The sequence below is a fragment of the Polypterus senegalus genome, chromosome 6 (genome assembly GCF_016835505.1).
Source record: "Polypterus senegalus isolate Bchr_013 chromosome 6, ASM1683550v1, whole genome shotgun sequence".
NCBI lineage: Eukaryota > Metazoa > Chordata > Cladistia > Polypteriformes > Polypteridae > Polypterus > Polypterus senegalus.
The window spans coordinates 174,766,455-174,792,439 of NC_053159.1; the positions used below are offsets into that span (position 1 = coordinate 174,766,455).

At 41.8% G+C, this 25,985-nt stretch overlaps 1 protein-coding gene across 1 annotated transcript in view; it reads left to right on the plus strand.

Annotated features, from left to right (window-relative positions):
- The window catches only part of LOC120531828 (myosin-IIIb-like), a 100,976-nt gene that overhangs the window by 42,701 nt on the left and 32,290 nt on the right, over positions 1-25,985 (plus strand). The window contains exons 2-3 of the mRNA XM_039757596.1: positions 18,620-18,803; positions 23,706-23,840. Of these exons, the coding sequence (XP_039613530.1) occupies positions 18,657-18,803; positions 23,706-23,840 (282 nt within the window). The 5' untranslated portion in view covers positions 18,620-18,656. The remainder of the gene's footprint in view (positions 1-18,619; positions 18,804-23,705; positions 23,841-25,985) is intronic.

The window sequence follows — 25,985 nt, forward strand, 5'->3', positions numbered from 1 at the left end:
CGGATCCAGCCGCTCCGTGGACCCATCGGAGGACCTCGGCGCGCAAAGCCTGGGGAACCAGTAGTTGTAGTCGGTCAATTCCTCCCCCGGGTGCTTGCCACCGCCTGTAGATTACGCCATCGTGCAACTCCAAGTTGCCCCACTGAGAGTGGAGTATTTTGAGTTCAGGCCCCTGTGACGACACGGTTTGCCAGTCGGGACGTTCTTGTGTCTCCAACCAGCCCTTTACCTTTTCTAGTGCTTGGTCGTTCGCCTGTAACTGCCTCAATTGGTCAATAGTGACGGCTCCCCTACTCCAACAGTGTCATCTATCCTTGCGGATGCTGACGATGGCCCCAGCCCCTTTCTTCCTGTCGGCGGCAATATCGGCATTCATTGCTGAGGCATGGACGCCTGGAGAGGGCATCAGCGTTGGCATGCTGCCGTCCCGGTCGGTGCTGTATCTCAAAGTCATATTCTGTAGAATCTCCATCCACCTTGCCACCTGGCCCTCTGGTTGCCGGAAATTCAACATCCAGGTGAGGCTAGCATGGTCAGTCCGCAGCGTGAACCTAGTGCCCAATAGGTAGGGCCGAAAGTGCCGTACCGCTAGGATCACTGCCAACAGTTCCCGCCGAGTGACACAGTAATTCCTCTCCGGTCGACTGAGGCTGCAGCTGTAATAAGCTATCACTCTTTCTCCAGCCTCCCCCTTCTGTGAGAGCACGGCCCCAATCCCCACATTGCTAGCGTCAGTGTCCACCACAAAAGGTTGGTTGGGGTCAGGGTACGCCAGGACAGGCGCGCTGACGAGGGCAGCCTTTAATTGTTGGAAGGCGGCTGTGCAGTCCTCCGTCCACCCAAACTGTTGGCCCTTACTCGTTAGTCGGTGCAAAGGGCTGGCAATGGTTGCAAAGTTTTTTACGAACCTTCGGTAGTAGGAGGCTAAACCCAAAAAGCTCCGCAGCTCAGTGATATTGGCTGGTGGGGGCCAGTTGCTCACGGCAGTCACCTTCGCTGGGTCTGTAGCCACCCCACTCTCGCTGATTACGTGCCCTAGAAACTGGGTCTGTCGGGCGAGAAGATTGCATTTCTCAGGGTTCAACCGCAACCCGGCGCTACTGAATGGCGGTCAGGACCTCCCTTAAATTGTGCACCGCCTGGTCAAAGTCTCTGGCATGAATCAGCAGATCATCTAAATAGACCACACAGCGGGTTCGGGGAATGTCTTTTAGGACCCGCTCCATTAGTCTTTCAAAAGTGGCCGGCGCATTACAAAGTCCAAACGGCATTACCTTAAACTGCCACAGCCCTTGTCCGATGGTGAATGCAGTTTTGGGTCGGTCCTCTGCTGCCAGTTCTACCTGCCAATATCCACTGCGCAAGTCCAAAGTGCTGAACCAACGGGATCCAGCCACATAGTCCAATGCATCATCGATGCGAGGCAATGGGTAAGAGTCTTTTCGAGTGACTGCATTTAATTTACGAAAGTCCACACAAGGCGCCAACCCCGTTTTCTTCCGCACCATGACCATGGGTGCGCCCAGGACTGTCCGAAGGCTCAATGATGTCGTTGGTTACCATCTCGCGAATCAATTCTTCGGCAGCTTGGCGCTTTGCAAGAGGCAATCGTGGGGCGCAACGAATGGGGCGGCGTGGCCAGTGTCAATGTGGTGTTTGACTAACGAGGTTCTGGTGCAGTCCTCTTCTCGAGCCGCAAAATGTCCACAAAGTCGTTCAGTACTTTCTGGAGTTGCTCCTGCTGTGGCGTGCTCAGATGTTCACCACTTCGATGGCCCAATTCCTCCACAGCGGCAACCGTCTCAGCGGATGGGTGGTCGTGTGAGGAAAACCGTTGGGGAGCACTGGTCTGAGCTGCAATACTCTCCTGGGGTCCTCTTCAGTCCCTGCATCTTCCGAACAACGGTCGGGAGCCGGTGAGCCGTGGTGTCCAGGCAAATCCAAGCTAACAGCCCTTCCAGGACGATTCCAGCCCGATTGGAGCGACACAGTCTCATTACCTACGCAGAGGATGGCCCTGGACACATCAACACATGCTCCCCAGTGGGCCAACAAGTCTATTTGCATTTGTCTTTAATGTCCGCGAGCCAGAATTCGTGACTGGTCTGGCTCGTCCCTACTACTACAGTCAATAGTTTCTTTCCGGGCATTTTTGTCCGCTCACCCGTAACGTGCGCAGTTCGATGTTAGAAGGAGTCCAGTCTTTTGGAAGAGGACCAGCTGTTTCGGCAACACTCCTCTCTGTAATAGACAAATAGTGGACCCGTGTCCACTAAGGCACTGCATGGCCGTCCGTCTATAATGCAGTCTAGGTACAGTCCACCTGAAAACCCACAGCGCCCCACTTTAGGGCAGTCATTGCGGAGGGATGCTGAAAAATGGAGCGAGGGTCCCCTCACGGCCTCACTCCGAGGTCGTTTCCGAAGGTGATGTTGTACGAGGCAGGGGACTTGGAGCAGGGCAGTCCCTGGCAAAATGCCCTGGTTCTCCGCGATCGGAAACAGCGGTCCGATCTTTGTCTCTGTCGGGGATTGATGATGGCTGGGCGACTGACCTCCACACCCTCAGGCTGGTCCCTTTCTACCACTCGCTCAACTGCTCTCGTAGCGGCTTGGGCGTGATGATTGACGTGCAGAGACCCAAACTGTAGTACCTCTTCAGCCCGTTCAGCCTCCCGTAGTGCCTCACTCAAATGTCTGGGCGACAACAGACAGACATGCTGACGGAGACGCTCTGGTGTAAGGCCCGCAGGAAAGCATGAAGACTGAGTTCTTCCCTTGCTGCTGTCGAGAAAGTAGGGTAACCTTTCCGTGCATAGACCCTGATGTCAGCTGCAAATGCTCCCACACTCTCACCTTCACGCCGACGTCGGTTGTCAGCTCCTCCCTGCTGTGTTCCGCTGAGGTTCTCTGTCCAAAGCGACGGGTGAGAGCATCGGTGAGGGCCTGAAGATCACGACACTCCTCAGGCGGCAGGTCGATGAGTACCTGAAGTGCGGGACCCTCCAAGGCAAGGGCCAAGTGTGTTGCAGCTTCCTCGCAGCTCCAACCATTGTGAAGAGCAGCCAGATCCACTTGTGCAAGGTATGGCTCCAGGGCGTCAACCCGCTGTATCTGGCAGCTTAGCGGGTGACCGTGTGGGGAGGACCGGCCGACTGGTGATTTGGGGTGTGTTGCGGCAGCTACAGGTTCATTCGGCCGTGCCTAGAAGATCGCAACACTGTCCGGGAATACTGGCACCCTCAGGCCAGTTTGTCCTTTTCTCCGTGCAGTTCTGCTGATCAGGCGCTCCAACATAACGCTATTTTCCGAGATGGCACGCTCTATTTCTTCAAGACTCTGTTCCATGACGGCGTCTTCTAAACAGCCTGGTCTCCCACTTCTGACACCAATGTAGCGACCCGTGGAGGAGTCTTTAAAGATTTCGAGCCGAACTCTGCCGTGCACCTCTCGAAGCTGTCGGCTATTGCCAGCGTATGCACGCAACTGCACCCAGCTCTTTAAGAAAGAGAACACTCGTGCCCCATACACCGCACGACTCCGAGTGTCTCGGTAGTTTGCTTAGATTAAATCTTAGCAATAAAACAGCTCTGTCCTGTTGCATCTTTTTATTACAGAAGATAGTCAGAAACAAAAGCTCAACATTATTGCTCGCCATTGCCAAGGTCACGCACGAAGACACATTTCAATAAATTGGTACTTTTTGCAAATAAATAACCCCCGGACGGCGATGACCCAAACCCACCCAACCAATTAAATACAGACACACCATTATTTACAACACAATTGACAATACGTGAATTTCGACATACAATAAGCTTTTTATAAATTACCCATAAATTCCCCACCAACTATTTACATAATTTACCCATGAGGCGTCACTCCGCCAGCGCTTGCTGCCGGGTTGTTACAATATGTAAATACGCGCTTTATAAAGTGGCTCAGGTTGTGAGATATTATAACTGGAGTGCAAGTTTACAGTGGGGTGATTGTACTTATAAGTACAAACCGTTCTACAAGGAGCAATTGATTGAATGCATTTAAAGTTCTTGGGATTAAACTGTTTCTGAACCGAGAGGTCCGTACAGGAAAGGCTTTAAAACGTTTTGCCGTGGCTGAGGTAGCGTGTCCTTAAAGCTGTATACCGATAATTCTCTTTCCGATCAGCTGCTGCTGTGATTCACACTCAGATACAGTGATATAAATACTCTGAGTCATGCAGTGAGAGTAATATGGAAAAAGATGATCCGCTGTGGCAACTCTTAACGGGAGGAGCTGAAAGAAGAAGAAGAAGAAGAAGAAGAAGAAGTGAGAGTAACAACGCTAAAGCAGTTATGGTATTTGGAATACTATGGCTGTTCCCTGGACCATTATATTGTTACGAGTTAATTACAATCAGATGCATTACACTAATAAACAATATGCGGTTAGTTTCTGTGTATTTATAAAGCCGCGTCATGAAAATAATGAGTAATCACACAGGAACAGTAGCATTGCTTTGACGCTGGGTGCCGCCAGTCTGCAAAACCGAGCGGAGAACTTATGTCGACAAGACATGAGGTACCGTGGAAAAGTGCGTGGCTTTACGCCAAGTGTAGGTTTTATACATCGCGATTTGAACGTGGAAAAGTTCTTACGCAACATTTCTTTGCGTACGCACCGTTTATACATGAGGCCCCAGGTGTGTATTTTTTTTTGACAAATTGGAAATGCATGATGATCAGCACTGGTGGTTCCAAACTAAAGCTGTTAGTTTAATCTGTTTAATCCAGTTACAAGCATATCATTTCATTTCAAGCAGGCAGTGATCAATAGGATTTTATTCATCAGTTTTATTTTAAAGTACGGCTCTTCATGTTTCCAACACGGTTTTTCATGACCTGAGTATGTTGTTTGAAAAACCAACTAAATATATCTCAATTCATCTCATATTGATGTGGTGTGAGTTAGCTTCAAGTACTTTTTGAATTTTCACACTGTGTTATTGTAAGTGAACAACAGATGTTGGAAAAAGTTGCATATGCAATTATTCCTTTCAATTTTTTAATTATATACTGTGTATAATTTCGGTCTAGTAATTGAATTATTTGTAGTCCTTTAAATTTTGAGGCTATTAACTGTCTAAGCCATACGCCTTTTTGTTTTCTGTTCCTAGTATGCTTTCTCTTTTCTCAGGGCCCTGTGTTTTAAAGCAAGATTAATCATATTCACCTTCATGCCTACTCTCCTCATAGGTACTAGGGCTCAAATAAGGCAGCATAAAAGTGGGCTGCATTTCAATCTAGACTACACTTAAGCAGGAATGGAAGTGAACTATTTAAGATTCATGTCACTGTATCAGCTACTCTTCACAGATAAAAGCATACAGGCGCTATTTCAAATTGAATATCTCTTTCTTTGGTCGCAGATAGAGGGGTGTTTATATTTTTGTTGTGCCATAGACCACACATCAGGTATTGTTGGATTCTTTTATTGTATTAATAAAAAATGTGTCTTAAAAAAATCTCAAAAGCTAAGGATTTTGGCAGGATTGGAAGCTAAGGATTTAAGGTTAGGGTGTGAGACTTGCCCGGACACCACCAGTCGGAAACCACATCTTTATAAAATGCACACGTTAATTTTCCATCAATAAACTCAGGTTTACAGTCCCAAACACCACACAAAGAAATAATCCCCACAATGAACTTCTTTATCTCTCAGTCCTTAGCCGCCTCTACTCTCCTCCTCGGAGCTTTGTCCTGCTCCCACTCCCGACCCAACCTCCTCGACTGTCGGAAGGCGGCGCCTTTTATTCCCGCCCAGATGTGCTCCAGGTGGCTAATGACGGCCTTTCGGCAGCACTTCCTAGTGTGGCGGAAGTGCTGCCATTTGCACCGGAAGCACTCTGGGCGTCCCTGGCAGGTTCATCCGCCATCTTGCGTGGTGTGGCGGAAGTAACAGTTCTCCGGGTCCGACGAGGCTTAAGGCGCCCCCTGGCGGTGGCCACGGGTCCCAACAGATTAAAATCTTTCCCCTCTTCTCCCGTGATCCTCTCTTAGTCCAGGGTGGTTGTCCCCTCGTGGCCCAGGAGCTATACATGTCTCTTTCCGGTCCTCCCAGGCATCCCAGCCAGGTAAGAACCCCAGACATCTGTGACAAGAGTTAGGCATTTAAGAGTTATGTCATTATGCCCATGACACTAATCTGAAGATGTTTATTTTTTACATAAGTAGGCCATTTTCAATTTTGAAACCCTAATTCTCAGGTCCCTTAGTGTAAAGAAATTATTTCCTTGTTTTCTTTTCTTCTTGGTTCTTGGTTTCCAGTTTGCTGAAAATGTTGAAGACCTTGGCCAGCTGCCTGTCTAGTCTTCGTTCAGTGCTAATGAGATCCTGTTCCCTTATTCTACACTTTGTTGTGCAGTTTCTTGTCAATGTCAATTTACTTATAAAGCACATTTTAAACAACATCAGTAATGCTGTGCCAAAGTGATTTGCAATAAAACATATAATAAACATAAATAAAATAAGTAGTATGAAATACAATAAAACACAATCCAACGAACAGAAATTTGAAACAAACAATGAACTAAGAGGAAGGAATCATCAGTATCACTGAAGGTCACAGAAAACAAGGAAATAGAAATGCACCTTCAATCTCATTTTAAACATTTCAGATGAAGGTGATGTCTTAATGTCGTAAGGTAAAGAATTCCACAAACGTAGTGCAGCAGCTGCAAAAGCCCTGACCCCCTTAGTTTTACACTTAGTACGAGGGACCACAAGAGACAACTGACTGGTAAATCTAAGCTCTCTAGATGGCTGGTGTATAACGCACATTTCAGATAAATACGTAGGAGCGTACACATGTATTGATTGAAAGCCTAGCAGCAAAATTTTAAAATTAATTCTAAAGCTAACTGGCAGTCAGCGTAAAGAAGCCAAAATTGGACATACAGAGGCAAAGTTTTTTGGCCCAACCTAAAAACAAGCAGCAGCAGCATTCTGAACCAAATGCAGCCTCGTATCAGGGTTTTACTGATGGCAGAATACAATGAGTTACAGTAATCAAGCTGAGAAAAGATAAAAGCGTGTGCCATTATGTAATTTTTGAAAAACAGTAAACAGAATTGCATACATCACTTCAAATGCTCTCTCACTATCATATTTCCACACTACCAAAAGCCATGTTGTTTCTCAGTTAGACTGTAATGCCTTCTTTATTGGAGTATCTAAATATGCAACAGAAAGGCTGCAGCTGGTCCAGAACTCTGCAGGAAGAGTATTGACATGCATCAGAAAGAGGGGACATGCTCGTATTACAGCTGTTGTGGCGTCTTCACACAGGCTGCCCACTTTGTTCAGACCTGATTTTAAAATGTTTTTAAGGCATTGAGCTGTATAGCACCGTCATAAATCTCGGAATGCCTTAATTGAATATGTCCCTTATAGAGATTTCCTGGTCTTCTGATTGTTCTTTTGAGTTGAACACAAGAAAAGCAGTGAAGCCGCCTTTTTATTATTTAAAGATCTGAAACACATTATGGCTTGACATGCAGCAGGAATCTTTTCTTAAAAGTTTTAAAAACAAACTTAAAACTTACTTTTTAAAATTAACATTTCATTAATTTTATCTTTTTTTCCTTCTGATTTAATTACTGTATTTATTCTTAGTTTTATTGGCTTTGACTATTAATATCTTTTTAGTATAATTATTTGGTCTTTTTATATTTGTGAAATATTTTTGTTGCATTTTGAATGTATGAAAGGTACAATCTTTATATATATAAAATCCAAGTCTGTCTGTCTGTCCACTTTTCACGAAAGAACTACTTAACAGATTTACATTGAGTTTTTTTCTGTAATTTGCTTGAACATTCTGGTTGATTTTGCGACTTTTCTCATCGTGCTACGTATCATAGTTCACTTGCGGAACCGATTTATTTCCGCGAATCCGAGAGACATGCAGCGGGCCGATGGAAGGGGGCAGGTCCCTCCTCACTCACACGCCAGCCTTGGGGTTTATCTTACCTCCGCTTAGTTAGCAAATGAGAGAACTACTTAATGGATTTAGATCGTTTTTTTTCTATAATTTACTTGAACATTCCGGTTGATTTTGCGACTTCTCTCATCGTGCTACATATCATAGTTCGCTTGCGGTACCAATTTATTTTTTCGCGAATCCAAGAGACAAGCAGCGGGCTGAGGGAAGGGGGCAGGTCCCTCCTCACTCACACGCCAGCCTCGGGGCTTGTCTTACCTCTGTTTAGCTAACAAACGAGAGAACTACTTAATGGATTTAGATAGTTTTTTTTCTATAATTTGCTTGAACATTCCGGTTCATTTTGCGACTTCTGTCATCATGCTAAGTATCATAGCTTGCAGAAGCGATATATTCACGCTAATCAGAGACAGAGGCTGTGGGCAGAGGGTAGGGGGATGTGTGACGTCAGGCATAGGGAGCTTGGCAGGGCCCTCCTCACTGTTCTGTTTCACTACTACACGGGCAGAGGCACGGGGGGACAGCTAGTATAAAATAAAAATGTATTATTGTTATATATTCCAATTTGACAATTATGTTTCTTCATTTATAATCCTTGTTTTATGATACTCACTAATCTTACATTTGCATTTTTAATTGCTTCTCTGCATTGCTTGATGAATGATAGAGTAGATATAAGAAAAAAGGCCTTTCAGAATGGTCTGTGTAATGTCACAGACTAGAAAGTGCATACCCAACATTTCCATCCACTATCCAACCCGCTATATCTATAACTGCAGGGTCACGGGGGTCTGCTGGAGTCAATCCCAGCCAGCACAGGGCGCAAGGCAGGAAACAAACCCCGGGCAGGGTGCCAGCCCACCGCAGATACCCAACATTTGTTAAGTCCAATCATCTCACAGACCCAGAAGGCACGGGGATACAGGTCAGAAAAAAGTGAATGAAAATAGAATAAGTGGTAAAATATAAAAAAAATATTGGAAAACACCAAGGAAATGCACTCAGTTGGCTGTTTTAACTTGCAGTTAGAATTAGTGGCAATTAGGATTAGTAGTAAATGCCAGTATTGAATCAACATTTAAAGGATTGCTACAAAGGCCTCCAACACCCATTAGGCCTACTATAAGAGCTCTGAACACACAGTGAACAAAGAAAATGCTAATTAGCAGGATAGTGCATATGGATGTTTCTCTGCTTTAAATGTTGCAAAGAGCTTTAAATCTTGCCAGACATGTTGTATAACGACTCTGTTGAAGAAGCCTGTTAAAGTAATGAATGAGCCAGGTAATAGCTTGTACCTAGACTACTATAATGATGAATGGAAATAGCCTCTTTACGCCAATTGCTAGTGAGTGGCCCTTAAAAGTACCGCTGGCCTCTTTGATGCCGCAATGACATGTACTTCCAGCTGCTTTGTGTCTTTGTCCACTCATACACACCACCCGGCTCTGCTGCACTTTGCTCTCCTGGTGTCAGAAGCAACCAATATGCCATACTGTTCTCTTGACTCACTGTGAGCCGAGCCGAGCCGAGCCAAATCCGAGGAATGTGGGCAACCATGCATCGGAACTGATGGACTGTATCAGCAAGGAGACTCCCCCAAAGTACTGTCTAAGTGCTCTGTCTGTGCCCCTGTCTCCTGCTGCTCATGGGCTGCTTTATAGATGGCTTCTCAAGGCAGTCCACGGTCACCTAACAGGTGTGTCCCTCACAGGTCTGGACCCTGAGGTCCCTATTTTACTATTCACAGCCTATAAATAACAATGGCAATAAAACTAAAAAATAGTTGAAAGGTACTCCAGTTGTTAGTTCTCCTCCAAAACAGCTCAAGGGTTCAGGATCGAATTCCTAATCTAGTCACTGTTTTTGTGAAATAGGAATGTTTTTCCAGGTTTTATTTTTATTCTTTGTGTTCCTCTCACATCCCGAAAACAATTACATTAAGTTGCTTTGGGACTTGACCGTGTGAAGGTGATTATGATTGTGCGCACTCTTTGAAGGCTGACGTCACACGCGGGGTTTGGTCCTTCCTTATGCTTAATGCTGGAGGAATGGACTTGTGTTTCCTATGACAGTAAAAATGGAAAAAGCAGGTCCATAAAATGGGAGGATAAATACAATTTGAGTCATTTACCTTTAGCATTCTATAGTACTGGTAACCAGATTCCAGCATTGATCAATATGGGGCTTCTAAATCTAAAAAAAAAACCAGGCAAGCACTGCTGCAATGGCTTGATGTACTGTATGTACTGTAGATACTAAGTGACATAATCCACCATGATTTGGCCAGAATTGGAATCCATTTATCATTTATGACAAAAGCCTTTCATCATTGATCTGATGGATAGAAAGTGCCAAACTAATTTGTAGGAAATCTAATATTGACATGTCTACTTGAGTTGTCCCTGGAAGCCTGGCATTCGGATTGTCATCTTAAGTGAGTCTGCTAGCTGGATCATCATTTTCCTCACCCTTGCCTTTGCCTAATGGGAAGTTCAATCTGAATACTATTTCATCCATCCATCCATCCATTTTCTAACCCTGCTGAATCAGGGTGCCAACCCACCGCAGGACACACACAAACACACCCACACATGAAGCACACACTAGGGCCAAGTTAGAATCATCAATCCACCTAACCTGCATGTCTTTGGATTGTGGGAGGAAACCGGAGTGCCCGGAGGAAACCCACGCAGACACGGGGAGAACATGCAAACTCCACGCAGGGAGGACCTGGGAAGCGAACCCGGGTCTCCTAACTGCGAGGCAGCAGCGCTACCACTGCGCCACCGTGCCGCCCAATACTATTTCAATGCCTCCCAAAATAAGTAAGCATTAATGACCTTAAACCATTGTATCAGAAATATTTTCTGTTGGTTTTGTCTTGAGAGAGCATAATTAGATTTTGTAAAGCTCTGTTTGAAAAAGGGCTTGCTTAGCTCACCTGGCCTCACATGAAAAAATGTCAGTGCCCACCTAATCAACTTGGTCTAGTAAGAGAAAAACATAGAGTGTCACCACCACCAACAGAAAAACAAAATATAACAACACTTGTCTAATGAGACCACCATCTCTCTGTGTTTCTCAGTTCCTTTACTGTAAATAGAAATGGCTGCCATTATTTAAGATACCAGGCCACTAACTGCACCTCTACTCCCACTATATCCTACAATGTGCACAATTACAACTTACAGCAATTCTTCTTATCAATTAAAGCAGTGTGGCAATGGGATCTACTCCTCTTTCATGGAATTTAGTGTTTTCAAATACAGTATGTATTTAGTATCCAAAAGTCCAATTCACATTTGTTCAGTTGCAAGTAAAAGGTACGCTTGGGGTTTGGTCTAAATTCTGTCATTTTTGTTCCTTGAACACAGAGGCCACTTTTAAGGTTCAAGGTTTTTATTTAGTCCCGCTAACACAAAGGAAACATGAATTTTGCCCTCTCAGTTGCATCGAATAACATGCAGTGTCACGCTTGGGTCCCAGTGTTGCACAGGTTCACTCAGGGTTTTCAAGAGACAAAAAACTTTTATTTGAAAACAGGCAGAACTAACGGAGAGTCTCTTTCAAGAGTGATCCGGGCGCAGGGCCCGGCCGGAGCAGAGGATGTCTTGGGGAAGAGAAACAAGGCAGTGAGATACTAGGATAGCTGTGGTGCGGTCTTTTAAATGTTCACAGCCCCACGCGAGATGCAGATCACGCGGCACGGCAGCAAGCAGCAGGCTAGCAGCTGATCCCGCAAAGAGGAGATGAAAAGCTGTGGTTGTTTCCCATTGTATCATTTGTGACAGATAGGGGGCGCTGTCGTCCCCTTGAACCCTCGGACCAGACACCTGGTAAAAGTCCAAATAATTTATTTTATTTGTACTATAAAGTGCACAAAGCACCTCCACCTCCACTAGTCTTCAATAATACAATAATCAATCACAGTAATCGCACAATCAATAATCTCCCACACCTCCCAGCAGCTCAGTCACCCTTCCTTCCAACTCAGCTCACTGCTAGGATCTCCCACAGTCCTTTAATACTTCTTGACCAGGAAGTGCTTCTGATCTCCCAGTCCATGTGATTCCCCAGCACTTCAGGGTCATGTGAAAACTCCTCTTTTTCTTCAGCCCAGAAGTACTTTATTTCTTCTGTCCTCGTGACTGTGACGTATGGAAAATATAAGTCTCTGGGCCTCCCTGCAACGTCCCCTGGCAGCCCCGACGTTATCCAGCAGGGCTTTGCATTAAAACTCCAAATACCATGATGCCCGGCTGGAATTCGGGGCATCTCCATGTCGCAGGGAGAGCTCCATCTGGCGGCTTGGGGGTATTGGCCGGGATAAGTTTCTGGCCATAGTCCACACACTGTTTAAGAGGGGGTTTCAGAGGAACGGCCACGTCCCCTTGGGGCCACGTTCACCGTGTTCACAATGGAAATGAAATAAAACAAACAAATAGAGACAAAATGGGATAGAACGACAGATACAGAAATTCAAAAATGTTTACATTGTTTGAAAAACTATTTTTTTTCTTAAAACCACTTCTAGATGTTCGATAGTACATTTAACCTAAAATGGGTGCATGATACATAAGAAAACTCTGGAATTTATTTATTGATGTGGATTAATTTGTCGGTCGCCTTACAGTTTATTGAAAAATTGCTGAATCTTTCCTGAAAAGTGATGAAATGAAAAGTCATCATTTCCACCGTATAACTGTATGCCTTTAATATGTCATTGAGTAAAGCAAAGCAAGTGTAAAAAGAGATCAAGTATCGCTTATTCTACAAAGATATTCTAAAATGGCCTGGGCACATTTTTTGGAACCCCTAGAAATGGTCCTAAAGACAGTACCTGGATTTGAGTGATTTTTCAAACTAGATGTTTCCTTTAATGGGTATCACGCATGTCTCCAATCATGCAATCAGTCATACAGCCCATTTAAATGGACAAAAGCCATCACTCTTCTGTTTGGTATCATTGTGTGTCCCAGACTGAACATTGACCAGAGAAAGCAAAGGAGAGCGTTGTCTGAGGAGATCAGAAAGAAAACTATTGACAAGCAGAAGACCATCTTCAAGCAGCTTGATGTCCCTGTGACAACAGCTGCAAATATAATGAAGATGTTTAAGGTCCATGGCACTGCAGCCAACCTCCCTGGATGCAGCAGCAAGAAGAAAATCAACCCCACAATGGACAGAAGGACAGTGAGAATAGTAGACAAAATGCCATGGACAACTTCCAAAGAGATACAAGCTGAACTGCAAGGTCAGGGTACCTGAGTGTTTCATAGCACCATCCGTCACGTTTTGAGTGACAGTGGGCTCAATCGAAGAACACCCAGGAGGACTCCACTGTTGAAGAGGTTGGGAACATTCACTGATACAGTGCATCTCCACATCCACCACTCAATGAACCACCTCAGGATCGCAAACTAGGACCGTGCAATGGGCGACACCGCAGCACCTTACTAGTTTGAATGCAATGGTACAGTGTGAGTTTCTCTTTTTCACAGTTGCTGGATGCCAGTCCTACCACCAACCCCCAGGTTCTCCCTGCAAGTTGGAAGACTCGCTTGTAGGACTGTGGAAGAAAAACATCAAAAAGCCAGACTGGAATTTGATAAAATGCATATTGACAAGCAACAAGACTTCTGGGAGAATGTCCTATAGGCAGATTAGGCAAAACTGGAGCTTTTTATCAAGTAACATCAGCTCTGAGTCAACAGATGGAAAAAATGAAGCTTTCAAGGAAAAGAACACCGTAACTACTGTGAAACATGGAGGAGGTTTGCTTATATTTTGGGGCTGCTTTGCTGCATGCAACACGGTGTCCCTGGAGTCTGTGCAAGGAACAGTGAAATCTGAAGGACTATCAAGACATTATGGAGTAAAATGTACTGCCCAGTGTCAGTGTCAGTGAGCAGGATAATGAGCCAAAGCACACAGCTAAAAGCACCCAAGAATGACTAAGAATAAAACACTGGACTGTTCTGAAGTGGCCCTCTGTGAGCCCTGATTTGAATCTTATTGAATGTCTATGGAAAGAACTGAAACATGTAGTCTGGAGAAGACCCCTCCAAACCTGACACGGCTGGAGCAGTTTGTTCAGGAAGCGGTACAAATGACCTGTGGGCAGATGCAGAAGTCTCACTGAGCAGGGCCATCTTAACACATGAGCACACCAGGCAGTTGCCCGGGGGCTTCACGAGCACAGGGGTCCCATGCTAATCTACAGTATGTATGCTGTGACTTACTTGGTTGTGTAGGTAGGGGGTCCAGTGCACTGCTTTGCCCGGGGGCCTATAATCCTGTTAAGATGGCCCCTTAATTGAGAGCAACGGGAATCGATTGTTTTCACCAATTGTGCAACAAAATATTAACTTAAGGGTCCTATAGATTTTGTCCATGCCCTTGTCACTTTATGTTATTAGAAATATTCTGTTGAATCAGATCTCCAAAGCAAAGTCTGCTTTTTGTTGAATATGCCATAAACATTGATGGGTGCCAATTACAAGTGTGGGTACCTCTTTGCTTTGTGGAGGGGTGCGAACAAATATGTCCATGTCTAGTATCATTTCTAATATTCCTTATTAAAAAGATGTTTGGCACTGGGGTTGAAAGGAATTTCTGGAGCAGTTTGTGTGTTTTTTCAGAGCCACTATTCTCTCTAACTAAATTAAGTTCTGTGTGTAGTAGGTGTCTGTCATCACTGACACACACCTATCAAATCATCTGCGTCAGCTGAAGTAACGTTAGCTACATGTTTGATAATCTACAGGAGCTTTTTAAAATTTTAGTTTGTCAGACTACTAAACCAGGCAATGAAACTGAAAGTGATAATGGATACATGTGTTTACCAGGGTCTAACAAGCTTCAGGTTTTCTGACAAGACTTTCTTTTTCTGGGGTATGGGTGTTTTAGATTCATATACTCTACCAGTTGCAGAATTTAATTAAAGCAGGAACAACCACATGAAAAAACAACAGAGCAGGCTTTTGTTTAGGACCATTTTAACAGTATTCTCAGTTATCTGAGCTATGCAAGCAGGGTAGTGTGTTAACCAATCATCGGCAAACTGCTGTCTGTGAGTCTCTGTTCACATAACTTGGATCCCAAATATTTATAGTTACTGTTAAATGTATTGTTCATATGAATGTATGAGGTATCTGCTTTATAGTGCCCCATGTGTTCAGCCTTACCGGCACGTGGACAGCTGCCTCAAGAAAACAGACTTACTACCTCTGCACAAGTAGACCAAACGGATGAGCTACTCCTGTGTCTGCTCACCACGCTGCTTTCTTTTGGAGACGTCTCTTCTTGGATGCTAACCCCTGCAGCAATATGGCAATCACCCACACCAGGTGCTCCTAACAATATACCTTGACCCAAAGAAACAATGCAAAACCAAAATTAATAATAAGACAGTAAAACCGATGGTAGCAAAAGAAGGAAATATATCCAAAAAAGAGTCTTTAAAGGTTAAGAAATGTATCTTAAAAAGTCTCTTATTAAAAATACTTATGCAGAAAATAAAGGTGATGGAAGGTGATGCTGGGTGCAGAGCTGCTTCAGGTGGCTGTTCAGTCCACAGAGTTCTTGCCATTTTCTTTAGGTTCTTCTTTCTTTTTTTTTATTCCCTTCTCTGCTTTCCTTCCTTTTCTCTCTCCTACTCTGCCTTTTTTCTGTGTATCATTCATCCCAAATTTAAAAGTACTCGCTTCATATTAAATTAACAAAATATTACAAGAATAATCGATATGTATTTTCCTTTCTCAGGCTGCTTGTCCATTTGTATCCTAATTATGTCAGGTTTAATACATTACAAAAGTATTTGTAACAATCTGTTTAAGATTCTAAAAGAATGATTTAAAAGATAAAAGCTTCAGTTCAGTAAAGATGCAAAATTTAATATCAATCTATAGCAGTCATTAAAAAATATATGCAAGAATGAGTTTAGAATCCAGAGTTTAAAAGTTTAAGGAGACTCTGTTTAAATAAAGTCAGAAGGTCCAGGTTTACTAATTTCTGGCTGTTTACTCCGGTGTCCTTACTGCTGGCAGGTTAATCAGCGTTAGTTTCATGATATTCTATTTGGACTAAAGATTCAATTTTGAATTTTAAACTGCTTAGTTCATTCACGTGATTTGAACATTAAAGTCTTCATATGGCTTATTTTTTTAGATGATAGATAGAGAGATATGAATTTGGTATAGTCAGCAGGATAGATAGATAGATAGATATGAAAGGCACTATATAATAGATAGATACTGTAGATAGACCGATACTGAATTTGGTATAGTCAGCAGGATAGATAGACATGAAAGGCACCGTATAATAGAAAGATAGATATGAAAGGCACTATATAATAGATAGATAGATATGAAAGGCACTATATAACAGATAGATAGATAGATAGATAGACAGATATGAATTTAGTATAGTCAGCAGGATAGATAGATTATATAACAGATAGATAGATAGACAGATATGAATTTGGTATAATCAGCATATATAATAGATAGATATGAAAGGCACTATATAACAGATAGATAGGTAGATAGATAGATATGAATTTGATATAGTCAGCAGGATAGATAGATAGATAGATGTTTGTTTGTCCCAAAGGGGAAAATTGTCTTTATACAGAAGCTCTTTAAATAAATTAATAAATATAGAAATATGTATAAGTATGTAAATAAATAAATATATACACACACACTTTGTTCTGAGCACACAACAGAATAACAATAAAGCAAGAAAATTAAAAAGAAAGAAGTTCTGTCTTACCTGTCACAGTCACCATGAAGGATTATGCAGATGTCGTGCTGTGCCGTACACAGTGCAACCCTGGTGGCATATGTTATTGAAACTTACTTTTATGACATTACTATATACTGCATATATAAAGAAAAACATTTTTTGAAAAAGAAAGTGATGTTAGGGGCACATAGGGGCATCAGAATGGCATCGAACAGGGGAAAGACCTAGCTTGGGCTATGTGACAAATAACTGACTCTGGTGAGAAATCCACTATATGCAAAATTTATACTAAAAGAAATATCCAGCATGCTGTAAATTATGTACATAAACAAATGTTACAGATTATAAAGAAAAAACACTAAGCCTTTTTTATTGGATAACTGTCATGGTCACGTGTTTATTCTGCCTCATTTGATTGGTATTGCACTTATTTAAAAGGCAGATTAGGGTATCATAACGATTTTGCATCACACTTAGACACTTCATTAAGCGTCTCACTTTAGTATTATCAGTGTCCTGAAAGAGATCACTCAAGATCTGCAGATGAGTGTGTAACTCCAACAAATCTAAATATACTTAGAGGATTGCTGAGCTAATCCTAGAGCAATGATGTTAGTAATCAGAAACTCCTGGGGCCTCAGTTGACCTTGCAATGCACCTTTAAATTTTACAGCATGTTCATAGTTGGGGATGTTTGAAGCACTGTGTCCTCTTTTTCATGATGAAGGGCAGTCCCATTGCAGATTTCTGAGCAATTGCCTGTCACTGTTAAACATTTCTCCTTTATTTTCAGCCTAAAGATCTGCAGGACAATCCAAGGTGTTGAAGTACTGTAAATGATGTGTCAGTCAGCCAGCTTGAAAGTAAAAATCCATCTAAGAAAAAAAAAAACATTCACCGCCTCCCCCCACCATCCCCCACTGAAGCATTGTAGTGCAGCTCTCAATCAATGGGCATTGAACAGAATGAATCCACTAAAAAAGTAGACATTTGTTAGCTTATTAGCCGTAAAAATCCCAAACATGTTGCAATTCATTTACAAATTTAGATGGAAATGCAATAATTTGATTCCGTGAGTAAAACCTGCCATTCTGGAATAAGTAGAAAATAAAGACCAACAAATAATGACATGTGAATATGTATGATGAGAAAGTCCTCCAGCTTTTTAATTATAATTGCTAAAATTGAAAGCAGTTCATGTTACAGCCCATCTTATCAGATATTAATGAAAAAGTAACATGCTTCTGGAAACATTCTTGTAATCTTTTCATACTGTTTGTAAGGCACTATTAAATACAGACATATTTGTAGACCCACAAATGTTCATATCTGCATTCATTGAAGAGATGGGGCTAAGCTTTGAAATACAATTTGCACTTTTCTTGTTTCTTGTCTGAAGAAATTGAAACGTTAGTGGTACAAGCACACAGTGCAGCCTTCATAGTTTAAAATAAGATGGAGACAGTATTAACAATCTAAGAAAAAAACAGACTTTATCTTCTAGCTCATTGTGTGCATTTCTGTGTTTTTCTTTCTCACAGTTCTTAATTTCTTTTTACATCTATTAGCTATTTGTCTGAGATGTTGCATTGTAACCCACATTTTTCCAAAAGTTATTTGTTTAAAATACTGCCAATGTTTGTTAATTCATTATCTGGAAATAAAGCTACGCAACAAAAATTTCATGATCGTCAACACCAGATTATGCAATCAGTCAAAAAGAAGCACTTTGGTTGAACACCGCTGTATGTGGAGTGACAGTACAGGCTAGGAAAAAGGCCATTTTTGGTGATAGTCTAGAAGCCAGAGATGTGTTCCTGCACTTAGAATGCAAAAAAGAGAAAATGAGAAGTATTCAAAATAGCTAACTTGTTTATTTTCTTGTGCAGGAGATCGTTGTATGGACTGTTTCCTTACAAGTCCAACATGATTGGTCTGGAAGCCTTTGCAGATCCTTCAGAAGAGTGGGATATTGTGGAGACAATCGGGAAGGGAACTTATGGAAAAGTCTATAAGGTCAATAACAGAAAGGATGGAAGCCAAGCAGCTGTTAAAGTCTTAGACCCCATCAATGTAAGTGAAACTTTACTAAACCACATCTTTAATATAATGTTTCACGCAAGTGTGTCCTGTCATTACATTCACTGAAAACATGTTTAATCATTGCTATCTGTATACTTTTAATAGAAACGTTTTAATGAATCGTATATAAGTCAGGTTTTGGGGCCCTTGTCTTTAACACTTTCAAATCTCAAATACCAATCGCCAAAGGCATCATAAAGCTTGGTCTTGCAACCTCCTTCATACAGATTTTACATTTGCTAGCACACACTGGTGCCTTTTGCTGTTTTTTACTTCTTTTTTAGGAAAAATACTGACTTTACTCAATCAATTAGTTGTTACTGCCTGTAGCACATTTCATAGAGTGCTTTCACAAAGTACTTTACTAAGCAATTCCCTTTGCACGGCACATAATGCCTAAATCCACTTACATGTGATGGTGCTTTGTACGGGACAGGTCCTTATTAATGCACTCTGACTCTAACTCTCCATTCCAAGTTTTAACATTTTTTTATAGCCAGACAGTATGCCTCAATACATTTTATGAAGGTAGGCTAGTAGAATTTTTTTAAGAGGTAGTTTTTGCACAAGTCAACAATAAATTTTGAAAGGAGCACTCAGAACACTTACTCAGCACAATTTTGATATGTCATTGCTTAATGTGCTTCCAAGTATTGTTGTTTGATTCATTAATAACAAAGCCTGACAATAAAATGTAAACACATTTCTGGCTATTGACAGAAGCTGAACATTTATATATGTTATTGTAGGAATAGAAAAATATTCTAATTTGTCCACCACAAAGACAGCAAACTAAGGTAACGTGGGGTGTATGTTTACTCAGTTAATTAATTATCACTTTTACCACTTCAAGAGATGTCAGGTTAAATGTAGATTGATCAGGGGATCTCAGTTTTACTTTCTGGCTTGGATGCCAGAAATGTGTAGAGATCGGAACAAATAATCCAGACATGTTTGTTGAAAATAAACAAAATAATACAATTTATTTATAACAAAAGGATAACAGAAGAGTTTTATGCAAATATACTGTATATAAACAATAGAATATAACTGTGGCGTGACTACACTTCCCCTGGACCACGAAAGGGTAGCCGCCCTGGTCTGTATGGGGGCCATGGGAACCAAGTATGGAAGCTCAACCCTATTGGGGCAGTGGCCACCACAAGGGGGTGCCTGGGGGATTGAGGAGCCCTGGATGTCAGCACTTCCGCCACACCCGGAAATGCCACCGGAAGGAATACCAGGGACACCCATAGTGCTTCCGGGTGATCATGCGGCACTTCCGCCACACCAGGAAGTGCTACCGTTAGGCCTCCATAGAGCACCTGGAGCACATCCGGGTGATTATAAAAGAGGTCGCCTCCATCAAGCAAGTGAGCCGAGTCGGGAGGAAGAAGGCAACGCTCGGGAAGAGAGGTGGAAAGGTGGAAGGAGAAGTCCGGAGAGGAGAGAAAAGGACTGATATAAAGGGGTTTGGTGCAAGAGCACTGTGTTGTGTGCCGGACTTTGATAATAAACCGCGTGTGTTTGGAACATTCGGTGTCTGTCTGTGTCCGGGGCTGGCTGACCACAATAACAAATAACACAAAACATAAAATTAGGAAGGCTTAGTTTAACTTTTTCTCTCCTATTAATAAAGACACATAGCTTATACATTCCAGACTTCCACTTCATGTTCTTTAGCTCGTTATTATGCTTCTTGTTTTTAATATTGCAGGGTTTATTTGCTCACAGCAGCCTCTCCACTGGCTTACCAACCTTCTCTGTCTGTGTGTGTGTGTGTGAGATACTCTTCTGTGCTTTCTTACTATATTTAGTATTAGCAAAATTCCCGCGCTTCGCAGCAGAAAAGTAGTGTGTTAAAGAAGTTATTAAAAAGAAAAGGAAACATTTTAAAAATAATGTAACATGATTGTCAATGTAATTGTTTTGTGATTGTTATGAGTGTTGCTGTCATCAAGGATTTGATTATCATTACTTCTTTCAAGCAGGTTCGTATTTGGAGGACGTGTTGTGTTCAAGTTACATGCCGTGTTTGTCTAGTCTATCCCTGACCATCTCATCTTCGTTGTCAACCGTTGTAAAGATAACAGGTTTCATTCATTGAAGTGATCACTACCCAAATCGGTACTTGTGAATCTAAGATGTTCAACAGGCATTCCCACTATTAAGTTGTGGATTTGCCTGCGAAAATTTAGCGGCAGCGTGTCTATGAACGTAAAAAAGTTTCTCTCGCACTTTTGCTGAGTTTGTGCCAAACACTATTCTATCCCTGACCATCTCATCTTCGTTTGCATAAGCACAGTCCTTCACCAGCAATTTTAACTCCGTTACAAAGTGATCAAAAGTCTCGTTTATACCCTGCATCTTCTCATTAAACTTGTATCTCGCGAATATCCTATTCGTTGTAGGCATGACAAATGCCAGCGGCAGCGTGTCTATGAACTTAATTTAAACTTAAGGTTTACACCTTGCTTTGTTTCTGCAGTAGCTGCACTTATGAATATGCTTGTATGTGTCACACGCTTCATATTCTTTTGCTGCCTTCTCAATTGTGTAATGTGGTTCTTGTTCAGCGCTCTTTGGAGCTCTTGCTTGTTCTCTGCGTACTGCGTTCACAGTCAGTTCACGTGAGCCGCTCGGAGTACATGTATCGAAGGTTCTTAGCTGTGCTTGTGCTATGTCGTGCGATCTTGTGATGTCCATGGCTTTATTTAATGTTAGCTAAGACCCGGCACTTAAAAGTTTCTCTCGCACTTTCGCTGAGTTTGTGCCAAACACTAGTTTATCCCTGACCATCTCATCTTCATTTGCATAAGCACAGTCCTTCACCCGCGAATATTTAGCGGCAGTGTGTCAATTGGATTGCTGCTGATGGATGGCCTTATATGGGCAGGCACTCAATTATGTGGGAAGCGTGATGATGGGGGATGCAACTCCGCCTCACACGGCGACCGAGCTGCAGGCTATGGCCGTATATATGTACGTAAGTAGGTTCCAGTTATGACCGTTATGCATAGAATTTCGAAATGAAACCTGCTTAACTTTTGTAACTAAGCTGTAAGGAATGAGCCTACCAGATTTCAGCCTTCTACCTACACGGGAAGTTGGAGAATTAGTGATGAGTGTGTGTATGAGTGAGTGAGTGAGTGAGTCAGTCAGTCAGTGAGTGAGGGCTTTGCCTTTTATTAGTATAGATGAGAAACTCATAATATTCAGAACTGATACCTTACAGTGACACTAATACCATAATACATTACCCGACTTTGTCCTATCAAATTACAATTAATAGTTCTCAGAATTAAGGTAATACTTATGGTTTGTGGTAAGTGATGTTTGGTTTCTTTCCTGGTTGGCTTTCTTTCTTTGTTCAGGATCTGTTTCTGTCTTTGTCTTTGGTCACAACTTTTGGTTGTGGGTGCTACTAAAATTTCTCTTTAGGGTTTCACACACACATTGAGTCCATGGCCAAACAGCAAGGTGAACATGTGGTTTATTTATGTACAGTAGTTACGTTCTTCTCCTTTGCCTGTGCACGTGCTGTTCCTTAGCAAGTTTGGAGAGTAAGGTGTTGATAACCCAGGCTGTCCTTCTTCGAACATGAAATTGAAGACAAAACTCTTGACCAATGAATGAGAGGGGCAGGTAGATCTTCTGTTTAAAAGCAATAGCCTGTTTGTGCACCACTCTGGTTTTCCAGAAGTATTCATTTAACAATATTTTAGCAGAAATTCATGACACTTTGGACATTGTTAGCATGCAACTGGATAACTGGCAACTGGAGTAGACCAATTTTTTTTTATTGTTGTTTTAATATTGTTTGCTGTTGTTCAGTATTTGCCCGCCACCCACTCTATCATACATTGTAGTCTCCATTCTTCTTTATAATATGTTATTTTTTTCCGAAGTGGAAACATAGGCTGAATAACTGATAAAATAATATATAGTGTTGTGTGGAGTATTCCATTCTTAAGAATGTTTTTCTTCCTTTAAAATAAGTTGCATGTGGGGTAGGTATAAGAACCTGGATATTGGGAATCATTGCAGTGAAACCTATTAATAAATTAAAAGAAAAGGAAATACCACAAAAATAAAACTCAGAGTTAAATGGTCTCCACTGCAGTCGCCCCGCGTGTCAGTCACTGGGTAAAGCAATGCTCTGAGTAGGAGTACCATCTCCCTCAGTCGCCGATCCAAGAACAAATGGTCATTTCTAGTTGTTAGATGGGTTATAGGGGAAGAATTCCAGAAGGAGGGGGACATCTGGGGATGTGAAGGATCTGATGTCAGGTGGCATCTGTGTAATGTTTAAAACTGTGTAGGAAAGAGAAGAGGTTGTTAACCACCATGCCACCTCTTGTTGTTTAGTGGTACTGCTTTCCTTATCAGAGCTCTTTAGGTGTTCTCTAACACTTGTGTCTGACAGTATTAATGATGCAGTGCATAATGAGGAGTTTAATGTGATCAGTTGTGACAGTAAATTCATTCTCTGATCTTTTCACTTCAAAGATAACTTGTAGGTTCAGTTGATATTGGTTTTAACTATATTACTTATTCCTTGACCAGTACTGAGAAATCTGTGTGAAACTGCTTTTACAATTATAGCTGATCATCAATGTAGAGAATCCGTACAAATATAGATTAACATTCACTGGCTAGAAAGTTGTCTTATGTATCTTCCGTAATAAGTCAGATGACAATAATGGACATCTTGTAGAATGCAAATTGCTTAACCGAGCAGATCTGTGAACATCTGCTAGATACAGCAGCTGTATATAAATCACATACATAATACCAAGACTTATTAGAATTGTGATTACCCTTGTGTTGCCCAAGGTCAAAAGATAAAGTATGCCATCTGTGGTAATTGGTCATTTTGTGTTTTACTTGAAGGATGTCGATGAGGAAATTGAAGCTGAATATAACATCTTGCAATCACTTCCCAACCATCCAAATGTTGTCAAATTCTATGGGATGTTCTATAAGGCTGATGGTCTTGCTGGAGGTCAACTATGGCTGGTGCTTGAGGTAAAATTTTTTTGTCACAATGTCTTGTATAATTTTACTTTTGATTCTCCAGTTTGCACTGGTGCCATTTTTGAAGATTTGCTAGTAACAATAATCTGTCAGCCTTTCATTCACTAGTTTTGTTAATCTACTGGACTTGAAACAGATCCTGATAGCAATCGGTACCAGCTTAGGAAGTGTTACAGAAAATACTTAATGAATAAAGAAGAGGCTTGAGCCATTGTTATATATGAAGTCCAACATGGACATCCTTTATTTACCCCTGGCCAGTGGGGCCATGTCATGTGAACAGTATAGCTCTCTGCAGTAAGACTAGTTTATCTTAAGAGAACAGTTCCTTTCATCATTTATCAATTGAATATGTTTTTTAATTAGCATCAATCAATGTTCAGATAAATGATATATACTAGGTAATACCCCTCTGCTATTAAATATTATGTAAAGTCCCAAGAAGCAACAATCATTTAAGTTTGAAATACAGGGTGACACAGAAAAACGGGAACTTTTGAAATTGATTCGGTTACATTCCCTGGCCCTCAAGATCACCGGATTTGTCCGTTTGTGTTTTTTTTTCTTGTGGGGCTACCTTAAGAGTCGGGTCTACACGACTCGATCAAGGACACCGAATGAATTGAAACAAAGAATTCAAGAAATTCGTGGTATCCCAGCTGAGATGTTGCAGCGATCAATGGGGAACCTCAACAGCAGATTGGAAGAATGCATACGTACAGGAGGACACCATCTACAGGACGCAATTTTCAGACATTGATAATTTCAATATTAAGTTCAATTGCTGTCAATACATTGGACCCCTCTGTGCAACAAATAATAAATTATGACCTGCTGAACCATTTCAACAGGATAGTTCATTTAAAATTTAAATATTAAAAGTTTAATATTAGTTTTTAAAATTTATTTGAAAAAGGGTGATTATTCAGGTTAGATTTTAATGTTAGGACTAGGGAAGATTTGTCAGTATCAATTCATATATAAATAAGGAAACAAGAAAGCTTTTACATCACTTTCATAGATGATCTTGATACGGAGCTGGATGCTCTCAGCATATGCACAGAAGTTAAAATCATATTTTCAAATTAAGTGATAGTGTGTGTTTACCAATGAGACATCAGCCAGCCATGAGTTCAAGGCTGTCAGAAGCTGTTTTCATTTCCAAGCAACATTGTCTTTATGCAGCTGTACAGTACTGTAGAGTAAGAGATTGAGGTCAATTGACATCAGCATTTATGCAGAGGTTATTCACAATACTAGGATGAGCTGGAATCTGAAAACCTAGATTTGAATCTGATGGTCAGAACTGAGATGGACTGGAGTCCGCCTAAAAGAGTGAGGAATACATGGAGCAATATCCTTACAATTAGATCTGGAATGAGTAATTGTTTTTCTGTGCCTGTCTTCATTCTTTCTTTCATGCATTTATTAGTTTTCACTCATCTTATCCTGTTATGGTGACCACACACTGTACTGGACTGAACAGACCTTTCTATCCTCACAACTCATCCTATCAACTCCAAGACTGGTGGAGACGGAGAGAGAATTTCTTCACCATCTCTGCCTGGGAGTCTCCACCTTACCTTGAATACCTCTTGAGCGACGTGCCCAGGAGGTATAACTACACTCCAAACTCTTCATCTACCTCTTCTCTATGACAGGAATCATCAGAACAATCCCAAGGTCCTGTGTTGCTGAGCTCCTTGCCATCTCCATATATTGAGCCCAGCAACCATACACAGAGTTTGTGACCATATGTGAGAGATTGTATGTAGGCTGAGAGGTGCACTTAACCTGAGGGCTTAGTTACTTCAAAGACCATTGTATCGTTAAAAGAAAACTGCCATTGTACCAGCTGTTGGTCAAAATGATGCATGGTCATATCTACCATCAGGATGACTTGGGTACATACTCTGGGTCCCTGGTTGCAGGGGTCCTTAGTAGATGTGACAAAAGAGAAATACCAGGTAGCTCCTGGTCTTCAAATCCCATATGTAAATTATAGCAGTAAACACTGTGTTGGCTCTGTGGTATAATTTTCATAATTCAGATGACTCAAATCCAATCCCTGATGGTTTATCCCGCATTGATAACTAACTGTGTGCTCTAAACTCCAGAGGAGGTGGAAGGATGTGT